Consider the following 22,799-nt stretch of genomic DNA (forward strand, 5'->3'; position numbering starts at 1 on the left):
TTCCCCTGCGTCCATGCCCTGGCGACTGAGGAAGTCTGCTTCCCAGTTTTCTACGCCCGGGATGTGAACTGCTGATATGGTGGATGCTCTTTCCTCCACCCACATCAGAATCCGCCGGACTTCCTGGAAGGCTTGCCGACTGCGTGTCCCTCCTTGGTGGTTGATGTATGCCACCGCTGTGGAGTTGTCCGACTGAATTCGGATCTGCTTTCCTTCCAGCCACTGCTGGAAGGCTAGTAGGGCAAGATACACTGCCCTGATTTCCAGAACATTGATCTGAAGGGTGGACTCCTGCTGAGTCCACGTCCCTTGAGCCCTGTGGTGGAGAAAAACTGCTCCCCACCCTGACAGACTCGCGTCTGTCGTGACCACTGCCCAGGATGGGGGTAGGAAGGATCTTCCCTGTGATAATGAGGTGGGAAGAAGCCACCATTGCAGAGAGTCCTTGGCCGTCTGAGAAAGGGAGACTTTCCTGTCTAGGGAAGTTGTCTTCCCGTCCCATTGGCGGAGAATGTCCCATTGAAGAGGGCGCAGATGAAACTGCGCGAACGGGACTGCCTCCATTGCTGCCACCATCTTCCCTAGGAAGTGCATGAGGCGCCTTAAGGGGTGCGACTGACCCTGAAGGAGAGACTGCACCCCTGTCTGTAGTGACCGCTGCTTGTCCAGCGGAAGCTTCACTATCGCTGAGAGAGTATGAAACTCCATGCCAAGATACGTTAGTGATTGAGTCGGTGACAGATTTGACTTTGAAAAGTTGATGATCCACCCGAAAGTCTGGAGAGTCTCCAGCGCAACATTCAGGCTGTGTTGGCATGCCTCTTGAGAGGGTGCTTTGACAAGTAGATCGTCTAAGTAAGGGATCACCGAATGTCCCTGAGAATGCAAGACTGCTACCACTGCCGCCATGACCTTGGTGAAAACCCGTGGGGCTGTCGCCAGACCAAATGGCAGAGCTACGAACTGGAGATGGTCGTCTCCTATCACGAAACGTAGAAAACGTTGGTGCTCTGTAGCAATCGGCACGTGGAGATAAGCATCTTTGATGTCTATTGATGCAAGGAAATCTCCTTGAGACATTGAGGCAATGACTGAGCGGAGGGATTCCATCCGGAACCGTCTGGCGTTCACATGCTTGTTGAGCAGCTTTAGGTCCAGAACAGGACGAAACGAGCCGTCCTTTGGAACCACAAAGAGATTGGAGTAAAAACCTTGCCCTTGTTCCTGCAGAGGAACAGGGATCACCACTCCTTCTGCTTTTAGTGAGCACACCGCCTGCAGAAGGGCATCTGCTCGGTCGGGATGTGGGGAGGTTCTGAAGAACCGAGGCGGAGGACGAGAACTGAACTCTATCCTGTACCCGTGAGACAAAATGTCTGTTACCCACCGGTCTTTGACCTGTGGCAGCCAAATGTCGCAAAAGCGGGAGAGCCTGCCACCGACCGAGGATGCGGAGGGATGAGGCCGAAAGTCATGAGGCAGCCGCCTTGGAAGCGGTTCCTCCGGTTGCTTTCTTGGGGCGTGAGTGAGCCCGAAAGGAATCTGAGCTCCTTTGCTCCTTCTGAGTCCCTTTGGACGAGGAGAATTGGGTCTTGCCGGAGCCTCGAAAGGACCGAAACCTCGACTGCCACTTCCTCTGTTGAGGTTTGCTTGATCTGGGCTGGGGTAAGGAGGAGTCTTTACCCTTGGATTGTTTAATGATTTCAGCCAATTGTTCACCAAACAGTCTATCTACAGATAGTGGCAAGCTGGTTAAACATTTTTTGGAAGCAGAATCCGCTTTCCATTCCTTTAACCACAAGGCTCTGCGCAAAACCACAGAGTTGGCAGACGCCATTGAGGTACGGCTTGTAGAGTCCAGGACAGCGTTGATAGCGTAAGTCGCAAACGCAGACATTTGCGAGGTTAGGGACGCTACTCGCGGCACTGCTGGACGTATGATAGAGTCCACCTGTGCCAGACCAGCTGAAATAGCTTGGAGTGCCCACACGGCCGCGAATGCTGGAGCAAACGACGCGCCGATAGCTTCATAGACAGACTTTAACCAAAGGTCCATCTGTCTGTCATTGGCATCTTTAAGTGAAGCCCCATCCTCCACTGCAACTATGGATCTAGCCGCAAGCCTGGAGATTGGGGGGTCCACCTTTGGACACTGGGTCCAGCGTTTGACCACGTCAGGTGGAAAGGGATAACGTGTATCCTTAAGACGTTTGGAGAAACGCTTGTCTGGGTAAGCATGGTGTTTCTGGACTGATTCTCTGAAGTCAGCGTGGTCCAGAAAAGTACTCAATTTACGCTTGGGATACCTGAAATGGAACTTCTCCTGCTGTGCAGCTGCCTCCTCTGCAGAAGGGGCAGGGGGAGAAATTTCCAATAGACTATTGATGGCCGCTATAAGGTCATTTACCATGGCGTCACCATCAGGAGTATCCAGATTGAGAGCGGTTTCAGGATTAGACTCCTGATCACCCTCCTCTGTCTCATCATGTAGAGACTCTTCTCGCTGAGACCCTGATCCGCGTGATGACGTGGAGGGTCTCTCCCAGCGAGCTCGCTTAGGCTGCCTGGGACTGTCATCTGAATCAGAGCCGTCAGGCTGAGATGCCTGGGACCCCCTTGAAGCACAGATTAACTCCAACTGAGGGGGACCGGGGAACGTTGCCGCAGCAGTGTCCATGGTCTGAGTAACTGGCCTGGCCTGCAAGGTCTCTAGGATCTTTGTCATAGTGACAGACATCTTGTCAGCAAAAACTGCAAACTCTGTCCCCGTCACCGGGACAGGGTTCACTGGTGACTCTGCCTGGGCCACTACCACCATAGACTCCGGCTGACGAAGTGGCACAGGGACCGAACATTGCACACAATGGGGGTCATTGTAACCTGCCGGTAGATCAGCCCCACAAGCGGCACAAGCAGCGCTTACAGCCTGTGTCTTGGCACCCTTGCGTTTTGCGGATGACATGTTGTCGTCTCCTCAGAGCAAGATAGGGTATACAGCCAAGAAGCGACCTTACAGTGCAATATATATATACATATATATATGGTATAGAGAAAAAAAGGTACACCAAATAACTGTGGCACTAGTGGGGCCAGCACTAAAGTGCTGCTTACCGCCCGCTTAACGCGGGTGTGTGGTCGCCAGAAATCCCTTGTCTGGGTCTCCCAGAGCCTGTGTCCGTTCTCCAGCCAGACTGCATGTAGGAATGGCTGCCGGCGTCCTATGGAGAGGGGCGGGCCCTGGGCGTGTGCAGACAAAGAGCGGGAAACCTGCGTCCCACTGTGCTCAGTGAGAGGGCTGGAGCATGTAAATAAGACTCCAGCCCTCGGCGCTGATTAATCGTACAGCGTCTCTCCCTTGCCCTGATTGACAGGGTGGGGGCGGGAACGAAGCGGAGCTAGGCCGCAGAAGCCGGGGGCTAAATTTATAAGCGACGCCGTCGTAAAAGCACGGTCGGCGCTAAGTCCCCGGCGCACTACAAGTCGCAGCCGCGCCGCCGCTCCAGGGGCGGCCGGCGCGGCAGTCCCCAACACATAACGTCACCCAGAAAAACTGCAGTGACTGTAACCCCAGCGCGCAGCGCTACTGTCCCTGGCGCACTAGCACACCCAGCAAGTCTGGAATGTGCGCGGCCTGTTTGGGACACAGAGTACCTGAATGTCGCAGGGCCTTGTCCCTGAACGGTACCCAGCTCCGTATCCAGCAGGTTCCATGGGTCTGTGGATGGAGCCCGGCCTCAGGGCTTGGGGGCCGGTAAGATCCCACTTCCTCAGAGCCCCTCAGGGGGATGGGGAAGGAAAACAGCATGTGGGCTCCAGCCTCCGTACCCGCAATGGGTACCTCAACCTTAACAAACACCGCCGACGTAAAGTGGGGTGAGAAGGGAGCATGCTGGGGGCCCTAGTATGGGCCCTCTTTTCTTCCATCCGACATAGTCAGCAGCTGCTGCTGACTAAACAGTGGAGCTATGCGTGGATGTCTGACCTCCTTCGCACAAAGCAGAAAACTGATCAGCCCGTGATCCCACGGGGGGTGTATAGCCAGAAGGGGAGGGGCCTTACACTTTTTAGTGTAATGCTTTGTGTGGCCTCCGGAGGCAGTACTATACACCCCAATCGTCTGGGTCTCCCAATGGAGCGCCGAAGAAATATTTTTATTTTCAATATTTTGTTGCGAATCCTTTGGAGGCAATCACTGCCTTAAGTCTGGAACCCATGGACATCACCAAACGCTGGGTTTCCTCCTTCTTAATGCTTTGCCAGGGCTTTACAGCCGCAGCCTTCAGGTCTTGCTTGTTTGTGGGTCTTTCCGTCTTAAGTCTGGATTTGAGCAAGTGAAATGCATGCTCAATTGGGTTAAGATCTGGTGATTGACTTGGCCATTGCAGAATGTTCCACTTTTTTGCACTCATGAACTCCTGGGTAGCTTTGGCTGTATGCTTGGGGGTCATTGTCCATCTGTACTATGAAGCGCCGTCCGATCATCTTTGCGGCATTTGGCTGAATCTGGGCTGAAAGTATATCCCGGTACACTTCAGAATTCATCCGGCTACTCTTGTCTGCTGTTATGTCATCAATAAACACAAGTGACCCAGTGCCATTGAAAGCCATGCATGCCCATGCCATCACGTTGCCTCCACCATGTTTTACAGAGGATGTGGTGTGCCTTGGATCATGTGCCGTTCCCTTTCTTCTCCAAACTTTTTTCTTCCCATCATTCTGGTACAGGTTGATCTTTGTCTCATCTGTCCATAGAATACTTTTCCAGAACTGAGCTGGCTTCATGAGGTGTTTTTCAGCAAATGTAACTCTGGCCTGTCTATTTTTGGAATTGATGAATGGTTTGCATCTAGATGTGAACCCTTTGTATTTACTTTCATGGAGTCTTCTCTTTACTGTTGACTTAGAGACAGATACACCTACTTCACTGAGAGTGTTCTGGACTTCAGTTGATGTTGTGAACGGGTTCTTCTTCACCAAAGAAAGTATGCGGCGATCATCCACCACTGTTGTCATCCGTGGACGCCCAGGCCTTTTTGAGTTCCCAAGCTCACCAGTCAATTCCTTTTTTCTCAGAGTGTACCCGACTGTTGATTTTGCTACTCCAAGCATGTCTGCTATCTCTCTGATGGATTTTTTCTTTTTTTTCAGCCTCAGGATGTTCTGCTTCACCTCAATTGAGAGTTCCTTAGACCGCATGTTGTCTGGTCACAGCGACAACTTCCAAATGCAAAACCACACACCTGTAATCAACCCCAGACCTGTTAACTACTTCATTGATTACAGGTTAACGAGGGAGACGCCTTCAGAGTTAATTGCAGCCCTTAGAGTCCCTTGTCCAATTACTTTTGGTCCCTTGAAAAAGAGGAGGCTATGCATTACAGAGCTATGATTCCTAAACCCTTTCTCCGATTTGGATGTGAAAACTCTCATATTGCAGCTGGGAGTGTGCACTTTCAGCCCATATTATATATAGAATTGTATTTCTGAACATGTTTTTGTAAACAGCTAAAATAACAAAACTTGTGTCACTGCCCAAATATTTCTGGACCTAACTGTACTGCTTACAATTATCACCAGTTCTATCCTCATCTCATCAGGCTAGAGAATTTTATTTCTCATAGTCTGGGAGTCCTTCATGTTTTGTTTTGTTTTTTTGCAAACTCTATGCGGCTTTCATATATCTTGCACTGAGGAGAGGCTTCCATCGGTCACTCTGCCATAAAGGCCCGACTGGTGGAGGCTGCAGTGATAGGTGACTTTGTGGAACTTTCTCCCATCTCTCTATTGCATTCTCTGGAGCTCAGCCACAGGGATCTTTCACCAATTCTTTTTTCCCACGATTGCTCAGTTTGGCTGGATGGCCAGGTCTAGGAAGAGTTCTGCTGGTCCCAAACGTCTTCCATTTAAGGATTATGGAGGCCACCGTGCTCTTAGGAACCTTGAGTACTGCAGAAATTCTTTTGTAACCTTGGCCAGATCTGTGCCTTGCCACAATTCTGTCTCTGAGCTCCTTGGGCAGTTCCTTTGACCTCATGATTCTCATTTGGTCTGACCTGCAATCTGAGCTGTGGGGTCTTATATAGACAGGTGTGCGCTTTTCCAAATCAAGTCCTATCAGTTGAATTACACACAGCTGGAGTCCAATGAAGGAGCAGAACCATCTCAAGGAGGATCACAAGGAAATGGACAGCACGTGACTTACATACGAGTGTCTGAGCAAAGGGGCTGAATACTTATGACCATGTGATATTTCAGTTTCTCTTGTTTAATAAATTTGCAAAAATTTCTACACATTTGGGTTTTTTTTACTGACAAGATGGGGGATGGGCATAGAGTGCACATTAATGAGGAAAAAGTGAACTTTTTTGAATTTACCAAATGGCTGTAATGAAACAAAGCGTGAAAAATTTAAAAGGGGTCTGAATACTTTCCACACCCATTGTACATAGTATATTCCCTTTAAGCCATTTTCATTGGTGCAGTGACCAGCGGCATAGACGGACACCTTGCGGCCTCCCTGATCTTCGGTCTCCATCCCATCTGCTGCTGTTTACTGGTAGCAAAAGGAAAGACACGACGCGCCCCACTCTATATACAAATGACACCAGGAGAGATTTCTCACATTGAGATGAGGTTTAATACGAGAAAAACAACATAATAATAAACAGAACGAAAAACACAATGCAAACACCGGCTGTAACCGCAATATCCTGTGTGTCTGGACTTTGTTACTACTGATTCCACGTCTCAGCTAGCAAAAGGAGTCAAAACAATGGCACTCTTAAATATTAGATATTATATATATATATATATATATATATATATATATATATATATATGAGAGAGAGAGAGATAAAAAAAAACTAAAGTACGCTTTTTTTTTTTTTTTTTTAATATCCTGCTATTTAAACCCATGTAACTCTATAATTCAAAACGCATCAGGGTCTTAGAAAGTCTTAACATTAGATTAATACAGCCACAGATGAACAATAGTGTGCCAAAAACTAGGCCAAATTGCAGAAGCAGTGTGTGGAAAAGTAAGTGCACCCCTACTGCTTCCAAGCAAGAAGGTAATTAGCAAATGCCCCTGATTAATTGCTCATCAGCAAAAGTCACAACCTCTATAAAAGCAGAAGTTTTGGCAATTTGCTGGTCTGGAGCATTCAAGCACTGGTTGTGCTTGAATATTGTGTTAACACTAGAAGTTCCAGACAGGGGTCATTTAACATTTCTACCTTTGGAACCCAGAGAGCATCGAAAGTTCTGGGACTCATGCTTGAATGCTCCAGACCAGCAAATTGCAGAAGACCTAAGAGAAGCAATATTTGTGGTCTTTCAGCCTGAGAAGGGGCTTATAAAGACCATTGCCAAATAATTCAGAATCTATCATTCCACAGTGAGAAAGATATTGACAATCTTCCACAAAGTGGGTTTCCTGGCAAATTCACCCCGTGGTTAGAAAGTGCAATGCAAAATAAAGAGCTAATGCTCAGACCCTAAAGGCCTCAGCATTTCAGCATGCTGAAAGTTACAAGTTCATGGCAGTATGGTTTGTTTGGAAGGGTTACCAGGAAAAAAAAAGTCTCTAATTTCTAGAAACATGGCAGGACTGTGGTGGAGGGGTGATGATTGGGCCTTGTTTTGCAACCACAGGACCTGGGTAAAGTGAATACTGAGAATAGTGAGATGCTGAGGCCTTTAGGGTCTGAGCTTTAGCTCTTTATTTTTTTTTGCTATTTTCTCTGAGCATTGCACTTTCTAACCATGGGGTGAATTTGCCAGGAAACCCACTTTGTGGAAGATTGTCAAAGTCTTTCTCACTGTGGAATGATAGATTCTAAGTTATTTAGCGATGGCCTTAGCATTACTTCTCTCAAGCATGAGGCCCTGGATCCAAAAACTGAAGCTTTGCCCAAATTCCCCCAGAAGGATGCGAGAGCCTGTCTCCTTTTTGTTACTGTTTCATATTCGGTTTGCACCTGTTCACATTGAAAAGATAGCAGGGGCCATCAGTTTTTTCAGCGCGTTCACCACATTACTTCTAAAACTGGTTCTAAGTCATTGTTCACACACTGCTGCTGCATTTTGGGCTACTTTTTGGTAAATAATGACACGGTGTAATTGGTCAGGTGTTATCCGAGGCTTGTCATTACCTGAATTTTGAGATCTTCTAAGGGCCAATTTTTTTTATCATGTCTCCTGGACAATCTATTTAAATGAATGCAATTTTGGCAAAAAAAAAATAAAAATAAAAATAAAATAAAAAATGCAACATTTTTTCTTCTACTACAACCTCTATGTAGAAAAGTAAAGAATAAGGCAGTACTGAACCCGTCAGTGAGGGCTCCTTTAAGGGCACCGTGCGCTCTCCTCTGCCGTGTATATGGACATGCAGGTCATAGAAAGATGAATACATTTTTAAATATGTAAATGAGCTGTTAAGATTTATGGTTCGGACATAGATCTCCCCAAGAATCTGCATCCAAGGCTTACTTAAATGAAAGGCGGCTTTATCAGTGTGAGACATGTAATGACCGACAGTCTGCTCTCTTGATCTACAGTGCAAAAGTGCATGCATAAGGAACCAAAATTATTTCTATTTGCCAAATGCCAGAATAATGAGAGAGAGAATGTTTTAAGGCATTTTTATTACTGTCTGCAAAGTCAAAAGTTCCCATACACTAAGGGGTACTTTGCACGTTGCGACATCGCTACACTGCGATCTCGTCGGGGTCAAATCGAAAGTGACGCACATCCGGCGCCGGTAACTACGTCGCAACCTGTAAAGCCTAGAAGCACCGATAAACGATCGCAAAAGCGTCGAAAATCGGTGATCTGTGTAGTGTCGGTCATTTCCATAATGCCGGTGCAGCGACAGGTACGATGTTGTTCCCCGTTCCTGCGGCAGCACACATCACTGTGTATGAAGCCGCAGGAGCGAGGAACTTCTCCTTAACTGCCTCCACCGGCAATGCGCAAGTATGGAGGTGGGCGGGATGTTTACGTCCCGCTCATCTCCACCCCTCCACTTCTATTGGCCGCCTGCGGTGTGACGTCGCTGTGATGCCTGTATAGAGAGTAGAGGGAAAAACCTGCAAATGTGTCTTTAGAGAGCGGAGGGAAAAAGCTGCAGATGTGTCTGTATAGAGAGCAGAGGGAAAAACCTGCAGATGTGTCTGTATAGAGAGCAGAGGGAAAAACCTGCAGATGTGTCTGTATAGAGAGCGAGGGGAAAAACCTGCAGATGTGTCTGTATAGAGAGGAGGGAAAAACCTGCAGATGTGTCTTTATAGAGAACAGAGGGAAAAACCTGCAGATGTGTCTCTATAGAGAGCGAGGGGGAAAAACTTGCAGATGTGTCTGTATAGAGAGCGGAGGAAAAACCTGCAGATGTGTCTTTATAGAGAGCAGCGGGAAACTTCTGGTTTCAACAGTAGCTCAGAAGAGCAGATGTGTCTGTATAGAGCGGAGGGAAAAACTGCAGATGTGTCTGTATAGAGAGCGGAGGGAAAAACCTGCAGATGTGTCTGTATAGAGTGCGGAGGGAAAAACCTGCAGATGGGTCTTTATAGAGAAGGGAAAAACCTGCAGATGTGTCTGTATAGAGAGCGGAGGAAAAACCTACAGATGTGTCTTTATAGAGAGCAGCGGGAAACGTCTGGTTTCAACAGTAGCTCAGAAGAGCAGATGTGTCTGTATAGAGCGGAGGGAAAAACTGCAGATGTGTCTGTATAGAGAGCGGAGGAAAAACCTGCAGATGTGTCTTTATAGAGAGCAGCGGGAAACTTCTGGTTTCAACAGTAGCTCAGAAGAGCAGATGTGTCTGTATAGAGCGGAGGGAAAAACTGCAGATGTGTCTGTATAGAGAGCGGAGGAAAAACCTGCAGATGTGTCTTTATAGAGAGCAGCGGGAAACTTCTGGTTTCAACAGTAGCTCAGAAGAGCAGATGTGTCTGTATAGAGCGGAGGGAAAAACTGCAGATGTGTCTGTATAGAGAGCGGAGGAAAAACCTGCAGATGTGTCTTTATAGAGAGCAGCGGGAAACTTCTGGTTTCAACAGTAGCTCAGAAGAGCAGATGTGTCTGTATAGAGCGGAGGGAAAAACTGCAGATGTGTCTGTATAGAGAGCGGAGGGAAAAACCTGCAGATGTGTCTGTATAGAGAGCGGAGGGAAAAACCTGCAGATGGGTCTTTATAGAGAAGGGAAAAACCTGCAGATGTGTCTGTATAGAAAGCGGAGGAGAAACCTTCAGATGTGTCTTTATAGAGAGCAGCGGGAAACTTCTGGTTTCAACAGTAGCTCAGAAGAGCAGATGTGTCTGTATAGAGCGGAGGGAAAAACTGCAGATGTGTCTGTATAGAGAGCGGAGGGAAAAACCTGCAGATGTGTCTGTATAGAGAGCGGAGGGAAAAACCTGCAGATGGGTTTTTATAGAGAAGGGAAAAACCTGCAGATGTGTCTGTATAGAAAGCGGAGGAAAAACCTTCAGATGTGTCTTTATAGAGAGCAGCGGGAAACTTCTGGTTTCAACAGTAGCTCAGAAGAGCAGATGTGTCTGTATAGAGCGGAGGGAAAAACTGCAGATGTGTCTGTATAGAGAGCGGAGGAAAAACCTGCAGATGTGTCTGTATAGAGAGCAGCGGGAAACTTCTGGTTTCAACAGTAGCTCAGAAGAGCAGATGTGTCTGTATAGAGCGGAGGGAAAAACTGCAGATGTGTCTGTATAGAGAGCGGAGGGAAAAACCTGCAGATGTGTCTGTATAGAGAGCGGAGGGAAAAACCTGCAGATGGGTCTTTATAGAGAAGGGAAAAACCTGCAGATGTGTCTGTATAGAAAGCGGAGGAAAAACCTTCAGATGAGTCTTTATAGAGAGCAGCGGGAAACTTCTGGTTTCAACAGTAGCTCAGAAGAGCAGATGTGTCTGTATAGAGCGGAGGGAAAAACTGCAGATGTGTCTGTATAGAGAGCGGAGGAAAAACCTGCAGATGTGGCTGTATAGAGAGAAGGAAAACCTGCAGATGTGTCTGTATAGAGAGCGGAGGGAAAAACCTGCAAATATGTCTGTATAGAGAGCAGAGGGAAAAACCTGCAGATGTGGCTGTATAGAGAGAAGGAAAACCTGGAGATGTGTCTGTATAGAGAGCGGAAGGAAAAACCTGCAGATGTGTATGTATAGAGAGCGGAGGGAAAAACCTGCAGATGGGTCTTCAGAGAGAGCGGAGGGAAAAACCTGCAGATGTGTCTGTATAGAGAGCAGAGGGAAAAACCTGCAGATGTGTCTTTATAAAGAGTGGATGGAAACTTCTAGTTTCAACTGTAGCTCAGGAGAGCAGACTGTCAGTCATGACATGTCTCAAATTGGTAAGGTCTCCTGTTATTTATAATCAGCTCTGGAGGGAGATCTGTGTCCGGTCCGTATAGACGGCACAGGAGGACAGATTCACTTTAAAAGAGCAGTAAACACTTTCACTTTGTAGGAGCCATAAATCTGCTGAGCGCTGGTGAGGGAAGTCAGCAATGACTGCATACGTCCTTCATCCTCATCATCATGGGTGGTCCCAGACTATGGACATCAATGAGCCATAACATTAAATCACTGACATGTCACGTGAATAACATGGAGCAGCTCATGGCAATATCACCTGTCACAAGGCGGGATATATAAGACTGCAGGTCTCATCCAGTGCTCCTGTATATGACGGATTTGGTGCAGCGCTCCCGGTATATGGCGGGTCTCGAGAGGGGCTATCGGTATATGGCGGGACGCGTGCAGTGCTCTCGGTATATGGCGGGTCTCGTGCAGTGCTCTCGGTATATGGCGGGTCTCGTGCAGTGCTCTCGGTATATGGCGGGTCTCGTGCAGTGCTCTCGGTATATGGTGGGTCTCGTGCAGTGCTCTCGGTATATGGCGGGTCTCGTGCAGTGCTCCTGGTTAGAGATGAGTGAACAGTGAAGTTCGGAGTTCGTACTGAACATGGACTTTACAAACAAAAAAAAATCAGAGTTCAGATGCTTTACGTATGCAAACTACTTGTGAGCATCCCTGTGCTCGGGTACGCTCAGTGCTCGGGTACGCTCAGTGCTCAGCGCGAGGCTCTTGCAGTGTTTAGGGTTAACAACAGCATGATCGGATGTAGTGTGCACCAAAAAAAAAAAATGAAAAATCCTGCCCTCCCTCCTGCAGAAGTGATGGCGGTATGTGGGCGGAGACCTTAACTGCCCAATTAGTGACTTTCATTGGGGTTCAGATCAAGTCCTGGTCCTAAACCGAACTTTATCTAAAGTCCGGCTGCACCCGCCGAACCGAACTTCAACGGGACCACTCATCTCTACTCCTGGTATATGATGAGTTTTGTGCTCTGCTACCGGGGACGCGGCGAGTCTCAAGCGGCGCTTCCGGGGTCACGTCTCGGGCGGCGGTCGCGGCGAGTCTCAAGCGGCGCTCCCGGGGTTGCGGCGAGTCTCGAGCGGCGCTCCTGGGGTCGTGGCGAGTCTCGGCCGGCGCAGCCAGGTCGCGGCGAGTCTCGGGCGGTGCACCCGGGGTCGAAGCAAGTCTAGGGCGGTGCACCCGGGGTCGAAGCAAGTCTCGAGTGGCGCTCCCAGGGTCACGGCGACTCTCGGGCGCCGCTCCCGGGGTCACGACGGGTACCCGCCCTGTACTGTGAGCACCACCCCAGTCCCACAGTGTAGCAAAGTGTGAGAGGACTGACAATCCCAAAGTGTGAGAGGACTGACAATCCCAACAGGAGCAGTGGAGGAGTAGAAGCTGCGGTGAGGAGCAGATTGATGGCAGTGCGCAGCGGAAGGGGTCGCAGAGGTGAGCAGTGAAAATTATTTATTTTGACGGCACATTATATGACGGCCATCAGTTTGCTGAATCCCTGAGGCACCGAATTACAAAACAAAAAAACAACTAAATCTGCATTTTAGCAAATGTGGATTTTTGTAAAATTCAACAATTCAGTTCCACTGGAAGTTATGCGCCTCTCTCTCGTCAGAGCTGTTTTTGGGGGCTCAAGAGGGGATCTGCACAATGTCAGGCAGGTGCTTATGTGCTATGGCTGATCTCACAGTCTCAAGTACACCAATCAATTTAATATTTTCCAGATTTCTGCAAAAATCTGACCTAAAACTACATCAGATTTTCACACAAGTCCAATATTACATCTGTAAGAAGCAAAAGCTCGTGACCCTATAGGCCGTGTTCACACACAGCGGAAATGCGGCATTTTTTTCTGCAGGAGTCTGCACCAAAGTACGCAATGACAATCGTCTCTGGTTATTGTGTTTTTGCTGTGTATTTCCGATCAATGGGAAGACAATCCTTTGAGAGTGGGCGACCTGTTTTAAAGAACAGGGATCTATCAAGGTCTGATCTTCACGGCACGTTTGTGGACGTTCATCACGGCGCAAACGAAGAAGAGCGGTTGATGCTTATCAGGCTGGAAAAAGGTACAAAACCATCACTGAAGAGTTCGGACTCCACCAAACCACAATTAGGTTGTGTACGAATATAGGAGATTCAGGACTATTGCCATCCCCAAGAGCAGTGGACCAATGCTCAGAGACTAAAGGCTCATTCAGACTTCAGTTTTTGTGAGATCAGTTTAATCAGTTTTTCTGATGAAAAAAAAAAACAACTTTCTCGACCTTTCAAAAGTGAAAAACGGACAGCACTCAGATATTATCCAATTTTTTTTCACTGACCTGTAAACTTGCATTGACGATTTAGATCTGACACTCGGATCAATATCGGATTTATCTCCGTGATTTTAAGCGGACCCCTCGGTCCGAGGAAGGAATTGGACACGTGAACAGCCCCATAGACTGTCATAGGTACAAGTGCTACCTATGAAAAAAAAAACCCTGATAGGACTTGTAGGTAAAAAACTGATGTGTGACTGAGCCCTTAGGTGTATAATATTGATATATAATATACACACAATGTTACGTTAGGTCATGGGTGGAACTTGATGGACGTAAGTCGACCTTCAACCTTAAACACTATGATGAGTCCTCAAGGTCACAAAGGGGCCCAAGGTGCTGTCTAAGCAACTAAAGGCCTTTCTCACATAAGCTAATGTTAATTTTCACGATGCAGGATTAAAAGCCACTGCCGTCCAAAAATAACATGCCCGTTTGCAGTTTGATAAAGATCATGTGGATAAGTCAATGTTTTATGGATGGGTGACACAAAAATAGAGCCTTTTTTTTGTTTAAATGAGAAGCTTTATGTTTGGGAAAAAAAAAAAAAATCTCTGCATTACAGAATAAATATCTCACAAATCTGTGAAACACTGTGAGGGAAGTATCATGGTTTGGGTCTGTTTTGCCAGCATTGATGGAACACTGAATTCTGAAATCTGCAAATTCAAAAAGGAAAATGTGAGCGAGCGCGTAGAGATGAGCGAGCGCGTAGAGATGAGCGAGCGCGTAGAGATGAGCGAGCGCGTAGTGATGAGCGAGCGCGTAGTGATGAGCGAGCGTGTAGTGATGAGCGAGCGTGCGGCGAAAAGGGCGAGTGTGTCGTGAAGAGGGCGAGCGTGCCGCGAAAAGGGCGAGCGTGCAGTCACCCGCCACAGCTCGTTACTCAATCAAGCCTCGGAGTTTGAATATGCTCGAGTTTCCCATTGACTTCCATTATACTCGGTACTCGAGTTGTGGCCCAAAACCCCAATGTTCGATTGAGTAACAAGCACTGGAGAGAACACGCACCCATCACATCCGTCACTGAGCCGAATGTCATGAGAACGTGGTTCTTTCAGTAAAACAACAGCTCAAACCCACAAAATGTACAAACGAAGGGTTAAAGAAGAATACGGGTGAAGTTCTGCAATGGCCGAGTCAAAGTCTTGAGCGTAATCCTATAGAAATGCAGTGAATGGACCAAAAACCACCAACATAATCGATCTTACCAGACACTGGGAGCAGGGGTGCACTTACTTTTTTACCACTCACAGGGTTGTGATATTGGATCATTTTCTGCAATAATTAAAAATAAAAATAATAAATAAGAAAAAAAAAAAAAAAAGAGTCTAAGATTTCTGGCTTTTTTGTTCGATGCGGTTCGGACTTGTGTGGAAACCTGACGATGTTTTAGGTCAAATGCAAAACAGTATAGAAAATTCTCGAAGCTTTACAAAGTGTAGGGCTTGTCTTTTCACCCCCGCAGGTGCCGTACCTCTTGTCACCCAGCTTTCCCAGAAGCGCAGTAAAGAATAATGCTTTTATTTCTAGGGGGAGATTGGGAAGATTCGCTCCGCCGGATCCGTTTTTTTTTTTTTTTTACATTCTCGCCCCAGCACAGAAACGTTACACAAGTCATAGTCCACAGGTCGGTAGAAACATACGATGGAGGGTTTACAGAGTCCCCGGCACCGGTCACTAGTCACTTTCGGATTCACTGTACTCCGAGGACACCAGATCTTCACAGACCACATTGTAGAACTTTTTGGTTTTGCCGAAATCTAGAGAACAAGAAAGAGGGAGGGGTAGAGGTAAGAGTTCGGAGGTGTCACTGTTAAGGGAGGAATTTGGGTGAAGACTGCTAATGGAGTCTTCGTTTGGGATATCCAGAGACGGTGCCGAATTAGCTATATATATCAGAGCCGATATTAATGTATCAGACAATGAATACATGAGACGTTCTCCTTGAGCCAGCATCACCAACTGAACTCGTGTATTCAATAGATCCAATTATACAGTATGCATGAATAACCTTGAAGCCAGAACACAGAATTTAAGGGAGTGTTCCACCTCCCAGTTTCTCCCAGCATGTCATTAAACACATCTTTGTTCGTTAAAAAATTCTTTCTGTGTGAAAGCTACTGATAAGACTTTTACTCATCATTAAGACTTCCATCGTTTGTACATCTGTTCACTTATTCTTGGTAACCCCTTCATGACTATACAGTCATGGCCAAAAGTTTTGAGAATGACACCAAAATTATATTTTCACATGATCTGTTGCCCTCTGGTTTTTAATTGTGTTTGTCTGATGTTTACATCACATACAGAAATATAATTGCAATCATATTATGAGACCAGAAGGTTCTATTGACAGTTAGAATGAGTTAATGCAGCAAGTCAATATTTGCAGTGTTGACCCTTCTTCAGGACCTCTGCAATTCTCCCTGGCAGCTCACAATCATCATCTGGAGCAAATCCTGGCTGATCGCTGTCCATTCTTGCATTTTGACAGAATTTGTTGGTTTTTGTTTGTCCACCCGTCTCTTGATGATTGCTCACAAGTTCTCAATGGGATTAAGATCTGGGGAGTTTCCAGGCCATGGACCCAAAATCTCTATGTTTTGTTCCATGAGCCATTTAGTGATCCCCTTTGCTTTATGGCAAGGTGCTCCATCATGCTGGAAAAGGCATTGTTGGGGCCAAACTGCTCTTGGACAGTTGGGAGAAGTTGCTCTTGGAGGACTTTCTGGTGCCATTCTTTATTCATGGCTGTGTTTTTAGGCAAGACTGTGAGTGGTGCGATTCCCTTGGCTGAGAAGCAACCCCACACATGAATGGTTTCCGGATGCTTAACAGTTGGCATGAGACAAGACTGGTGGTAGCGCTCACCTCTTCTTCTCCTAATAAGCTGTTTTCCAGATGTCCCAAACAATCGAAAAGGGGATTAATCTGAGAAAATGACTTTACCCCAGTCCTCAGCAGTCCACTCCCTGTACCTTTTGCAGAATATCAGTCGGTCCCTGATGTTTTTTCTGGAGAGAAGTGGCTTCTTTGCTGCCCTCCTTGAAACCAGGCCTTGCTCAAGCAGTCTCCGCCTCACAGTGCGTGCAGAAGCACTCACACCAGCCTGCTGCCATTGCTGAGCTAGCTCGGCACTGCTGATAGTCCCATCCCGCAGCTGAAACAGTTTTAAGATACGGTCCTGGCATTTGCTGGTCCTTCTTGGGCGCCCTGGAACCTTTTTGGCAACAATGGAAGCTCTCTCCTTGAAGTTCTTGATGATGCGATAGATTGGTGACTGAGCTGCAATCTTTGTAGCTGCGATACTCTTCCCTGTTAGGCCATTTTTGTGCAGAGCAATGATGGCTGCACGTGTTTCTTTAGAGATAACCATGGTTAACTGAAGAGAAACAATGATACCAAGCACCAGCCTCCTTTTAAAGTGTCCAGTGGTGTCATTCTTACTTAATCATGACTGATTGATCGCCGGCCCTGTCCTCATCAACACCCACACCTGTGTTACTGGAACAATCACTAAAACAATGTTAGCTGCTCCTTTTAAGGCAGGAATGCAATGATGTTAAAATGTGTTTTGGGGGTTAAAGTTCATTTTCTTAGCAAATATTGACTTTGCAAGTAATTGCTGTTAAGCTGATCACTCTTTATGACATTCTGGAGTATATGCAAATTGCCATTAGAAAAACTGAAGCAGTAGACTTTGTAAAAATTAATATTTGTAGCATTCTCAAAACTTTTGGTCATGACTGTACAGCTTTGAATTATATTATAGGTCTGTGCAATTGCTACACAGACAGACAGATAATTATGCAACTACATCTATATTTTGATTATTTACATACACAGATATTCTTATTACGTTTAAACAAACAAGCTATAGCTCAGGCTACCTTCACATCACCCCCTGCCCCAATACTGTGCCGTGTATCCGGCCGGAACATGCGGATATTTACTAACACGCGGCATGTGAGTACTAACCACTTTCACCACATTTGTTATTTCCGTTGCGATGGAAGGGGGCGAGTGATACTGGAAGAAAAACAAAACTAATTTTCCATACTCGCATTGCGAGAGCCATTACTTTTTTTTTATTTGGACTTAAAAGACACCCGGGGGTCCCAGTCATTAAAGGGTTATTCCGATGGTCTTAATTAAGTCTGTGTAGTTATGCAATGTACAAATAGGAAACTTACAAAATTGCCAACCCTGTGGTCTGGGGGCAGTGGTCAGGCGGGGCAGTAATGGTCAGCTTTTTCCTACAGAGGCGAGCTGGGATCGCACCCCTGTGGTATGGGGGCAGTGGTCAGGCAAGGCAGTAATGGTCAGCTTTTTCCTACAGAGGTGGGCTGGGATCGCACCCCTGTGGTCTGGGGGCAGTGGCCAGACATGGCAGTAAAGGCCAGCTTTTTCCTACAGAGGCGGGCTGGGATCGCACCCCTGTGGTCTGGGGGCAGTGGCCAGACAGGGCAGTAATGGTCAGCTTTTTCCTACAGAGGAGGGCTGGGATCGCACCCCTGTGGTCTGGGGCAGTGGTCAGGCATGGCAGTAATGGCCAGCTTTTTCCTACAGACGCGGGTTGGGATCGCACCCCTGTATTCTGGGGGCAGTGGTAAGGCATGGCAGTAATGGTCAGCTTTTTCCTACAGAGGCGGGCTGGGATTACACTCACATTAGCCTCTGCCCCGGCGCTGATCTAAAGTACTCTGCACCTCCGGCAATAAATGTACAAGTGGGATTGTGGCGGCCATGCTCCTCACAATCACAGTGCTTACAATGCTGGCACAGTCGACTTTGGACAGTGACACCACTGGTGGGTCGAACGGTCACTCAACCAGGAGCGTCCACTCACCCATCAACCAACTGGGAAGTCGGCGGACCGGGCAGCTACTGAACTGGGAAGGATTAATGCATCTAACACTGCATAAGTAAGATGGCCGTCATTAGATGAGCGCCCGGCACGTACCTGACCTGAACCCCTCGTCTTCAGAGTCTTCCAAGTGATCAAAATCAAAGCTGACATTTGGATGCTGCAAAGAAAGCAAGATGCAAAATAAGAAGAGTGCACCCCACCGCCCCCCGTTTAGTCCCACCGGCCCCCTGTGCAGCCCCGCCGCCTCTGTGCACAGTGCATTTGCAGTAACGCACCTTGTCTTTCAGTAACCGGTTCCACATTTCGGCTTTGCTCTTCTGGATGGTGATGACGGCTTCGTCGTTCTTCAGTTTGCACGTGGACTTGTCCATTACAATATTCTTGTAGAGACTCATATCTGCCATGTAGTGCTTTCCTCCGGCATCGCAACTGCAAGACATACAAGTGTGCAAAGAGAAATGTGACTACGGAGTAAAGGAGAATGGGCTGTGGGGTGCAGGTGACACAGGGATTCCACCTTTGGTGCTTTTTGAACCCTTATGCCCTGTTCTTACCCCTCTAGGTATATTGTACGTTACGTCCCTTTTGGAAGGAACGCTCTCTTGCTACTCCATGGGCAAGCTCACTGACAGACACCCAGTTTCCTTTACCTGAACACCAGTCTGTCGCTGTAGAACGTGCACTGGGGATCGGTCACTTGTGGCACCTTTACATTTAGGATCACAGTATCGTCCTTCTCAAACCACTTCACTACTGGATACAAGCTGAAAGAGATAGAGGAGATTGCACAACCGTTCGTCAGAATCTTTGAAAATTCCTGGCGAAAAGGAATAGTCCCAGAAGATTGGAGAAGGGCAAATGTTGTCCGTCTTCAAAAAAAAAGGAAGGAGGATGGAACCAGGTAATTACAAGCCAGCGACCTTCCTTCTACACCAGGAAAGATTATTAAAAAACACGTATGTGAGTACTTTGATAAGAATACAGTAATAAACCAGAACCAGCATGGTTTTGTAGCAAACAAGTCACGCCAGACTAATCTAATTTCCTTCTATGATGGAATCACTGACTGGGTGAATTAGGAAAATGGGGTATAGTATATCTAGATCTAAGCAAAGCATTTGATAAAGTATCTCATATTATACTTATTGAAAAATGACCACGTATGGGATTGTCAAGGGATATATTGCAGGATGGAGCTGTGTATAGACGGCTGAGAAAAGGGATACTGCAGGATGGGACTGTGTATAGAGAGGATGAAAGAAGTGATGTACTGCAAGATGAGGCTGTGCATAAAGGAGCTAAGAGAAGCAAAGTACTGCAGGAGGAGGCAATGTATAGAGGGACTGAAAGGAGTGATGGACTGCAGGATGAGGCTGTATGCCGACAGGCTAAAAGTGGTGTAATGTAGGATGGGGCTGTATATAGGTTACTTAGAGGAATGTTCGACTGCAGCAAGGATCTGTTTGTAAAGTGGCTAAAATAAGTGAAGTAATACAGGACGGGGCTGAGAAGAGTGTTGTACTGCAAGATGGGGCTGTATATAGAGGGGCTGACAGAAGAGATGTACTGCAGGAAGAGGCTGTGAATAGAGAGACTGAAAGGAGTGATGTACTGCAGTGTCCGACTGCATATAGAGGGGCTGAGAAGAGGGTTGTACTTTAAAATGGGGCTGTATATAGAGGGGCTGACAGAAGAGATGTACTGCAGTAGGAAGCGGTGTATAGAGGGGCTGAGAAGAGTGGTGTACTGCAGGATAGGAAAATATATAGAGGTGGCTTAGGGTAATTATATACTGCAAAATGGGACAGCACATAGGGGACTGAGAGGAATGGTGTATTGCAGGATGGGGGCATAGTTATATACTGTAGGATGGAACAGTATATAAAGGGGGCAGAAAGTAGTGACATACACCATTACGCAGCAGTATAGAGAGGGGACCAAGATATACTGGACGTTGATGTTGTACATAAAAGGGTCTGAAAGGAGTAAGGTACTGCAGGATGGGGCTGTATACAAAGGGGCTGAGAAGAGTGGTGCATTGTAGGATGGGGTTCCATATAGGGGACTTAAAGGGAATATTATCTTGAAGAATGGGTCTGTTTTTACAGCCACTAAAAGGAGTACTGTACTGCAGGATGGGGCTGCGTATAGAGGGGCTGAGAAGAGAAGCGTACCGCAAGTTGGGACAGTATATAAAGGGGGCTGAGGTTAATTATATACTGCATGATGGGACAGTACATACTGGGCTAAGAGGAGTGGTGTATTGCAGGATTGAAAAATAAAAAAGGTGATAAAAGGTGCTAACAGCAGTGATATACCTCAAGATGGAGTAGTATATAAAGAGGGCTGAGAGTAGTGATGTACTGCATGATGCAGCTGCATATACCGGAGGTTGATGCTGTACATAAAATGGCTGGGAGGAGTGGTATTGTGTATGCTCCTTGCTGCTTAAAAATTAGTAATGTGAAGCTCCAATTGCTGCTCTGATGATGCATATCACAGAAGATAATCCTCTACTAGTAGCATCAACAAAACAGCATTTGCAGTTTCACATCACTGAGCTGTTAGCAGCAGGCACACACAACTCTGCACTGCCTGCTAACTACAAGCGCCATTGTGGAGGAGTGCATGAAAGCTGAGCTCTGCTACAAACCAGCTAACAATGATGTAACATCACACAGTCAGTTATAGTGATGCAGATGTCAGAAGATAGAATCAGCCAAGCAGAGTCCTGCACAGGAGCAGGGAGGGCATAGAGGGATAAGGAGAATTCTCACTCAGATTAGCCTGATGATAATGGAGAGGTGGTGGTAGTTAGGGGCACACAGGAGGTGAAGGAGGGGGGGTCTGCAGCACTGAGGAGAACCAAGTGCTGCTGGGAAATGTAGTTTTAGCAGATAAGAATAGGACCGACTATTCAGCTATATACGCTGGATGACACAGAGGGGCCAAGAGAGGTGAAAATAGACACAAAGGTACAAGAATGAAATGCTATACTGAGCTTAGATTGTATATTAACCATAAGTAAGCATTTAGTGAAAAATTATGCAATTCTGGGAACTATGCTGTAGACATAATAACAAACCTTGCTGACGGGGGCGTCCTCGGGGGATCTGGGTCACAATGAACAGAAACTTCTTCAAGCTCTTCTCTTTCTTCATCAGATTGGGGTAAGGGATGTGGGGCACTGACCGCCTTCTGCTCATCATTGTCTGGAAAAAAGGGAATTTTGTTTACTTACCGTAAATTCCTTTTCTTCTAGCTCCTATTGCGAGACCCAGACAATTGGGTGTATAGCTTCTGCCTCTGGAGGCCACACAAAGTATTACACTTTTAAAAAAGTGTAACCCCTCCCCTCTGCCTATACACCCTCTCCCGTGGACCACGGGCTCCTCAGTTTTGGTGCAAAAGCAGGAATGAGAAAACTTATAAATTGGTCTAAGGTAAATTCAATCCGAAGGATGTTCGGAGAACTGAAAACCATGAACCAAAAGAACAAATCAACATCACCAACATGTGTACACAAAAGAACAACCAGCCCGAAGGGCACAGGGGCAAGTGCTGGGTCTCCCAATAGGAGCTAGAAGAAGAAGGGAATTTTGTTACTTACCGTAAATTCCTTTTCTTCTAGCTCCTATTGGGAGACCCAGACGATTGGGTGTATAGCACTGCCTCCGGAGGCCACACAAAGCATTACACTAAAAAGTGTAAGGCCCCTCCCCTTCTGGCTATACACCCCCAGTGGGATCACTGGCTCACCAGTTTTAGTGCAAAAGCAAGAAGGAGGAAAGCCAATAACTGGTTTAAACAAATTCACTCCGAAGTAACGTCGGAGAACTGAAAACCGTTCAACATGAACAACATGTGTACCCGAAAAACAACCAAAAATCCCGAAGGACAACAGGGCGGGTGCTGGGTCTCCCAATAGGAGCTAGAAGAAAAGGAATTTACGGTAAGTAACAAAATTCCCTTCTTCTTCGGCGCTCCATTGGGAGACCCAGACGATTGGGACGTCCAAAAGCTGTCCCTGGGTGGGTAAAGAAATACCTCATGTTAGAGCTGCAAAGACAGCCCTCCCCTACGGGGAGGCAACTGCCGCCTGCAGGACTCTTCTACCTAGGCTGGCGTCCGCCGAAGCATAGGTATGCACCTGATAATGTTTGGTGAAAGTGTGCAGACTCGACCAGGTAGCTGCCTGGCACACCTGTTGAGCCGTAGC

At 46.9% G+C, this 22,799-nt stretch overlaps 1 protein-coding gene across 1 annotated transcript in view; it reads right to left on the reverse strand.

Moving 5' to 3' along the window:
• Positions 1–14,271: 14,271 nt before the first annotated feature.
• TDRD12 (tudor domain containing 12) overlaps positions 14,272–22,799 on the reverse strand; it is a 109,563-nt gene continuing 101,035 nt past the window's right edge. The window contains exons 13-17 of the mRNA XM_075326119.1: positions 21,666–21,792; positions 19,231–19,344; positions 18,856–19,009; positions 18,674–18,737; positions 14,272–15,470 (exon numbers count right to left, since the gene is read on the reverse strand). Of these exons, the coding sequence (XP_075182234.1) occupies positions 15,388–15,470; positions 18,674–18,737; positions 18,856–19,009; positions 19,231–19,344; positions 21,666–21,792 (542 nt within the window). The 3' untranslated portion in view covers positions 14,272–15,387. The remainder of the gene's footprint in view (positions 15,471–18,673; positions 18,738–18,855; positions 19,010–19,230; positions 19,345–21,665; positions 21,793–22,799) is intronic.

This window comes from Anomaloglossus baeobatrachus, chromosome 10 (assembly GCF_048569485.1).
Source record: "Anomaloglossus baeobatrachus isolate aAnoBae1 chromosome 10, aAnoBae1.hap1, whole genome shotgun sequence".
Taxonomy (NCBI): domain Eukaryota; kingdom Metazoa; phylum Chordata; class Amphibia; order Anura; family Aromobatidae; genus Anomaloglossus; species Anomaloglossus baeobatrachus.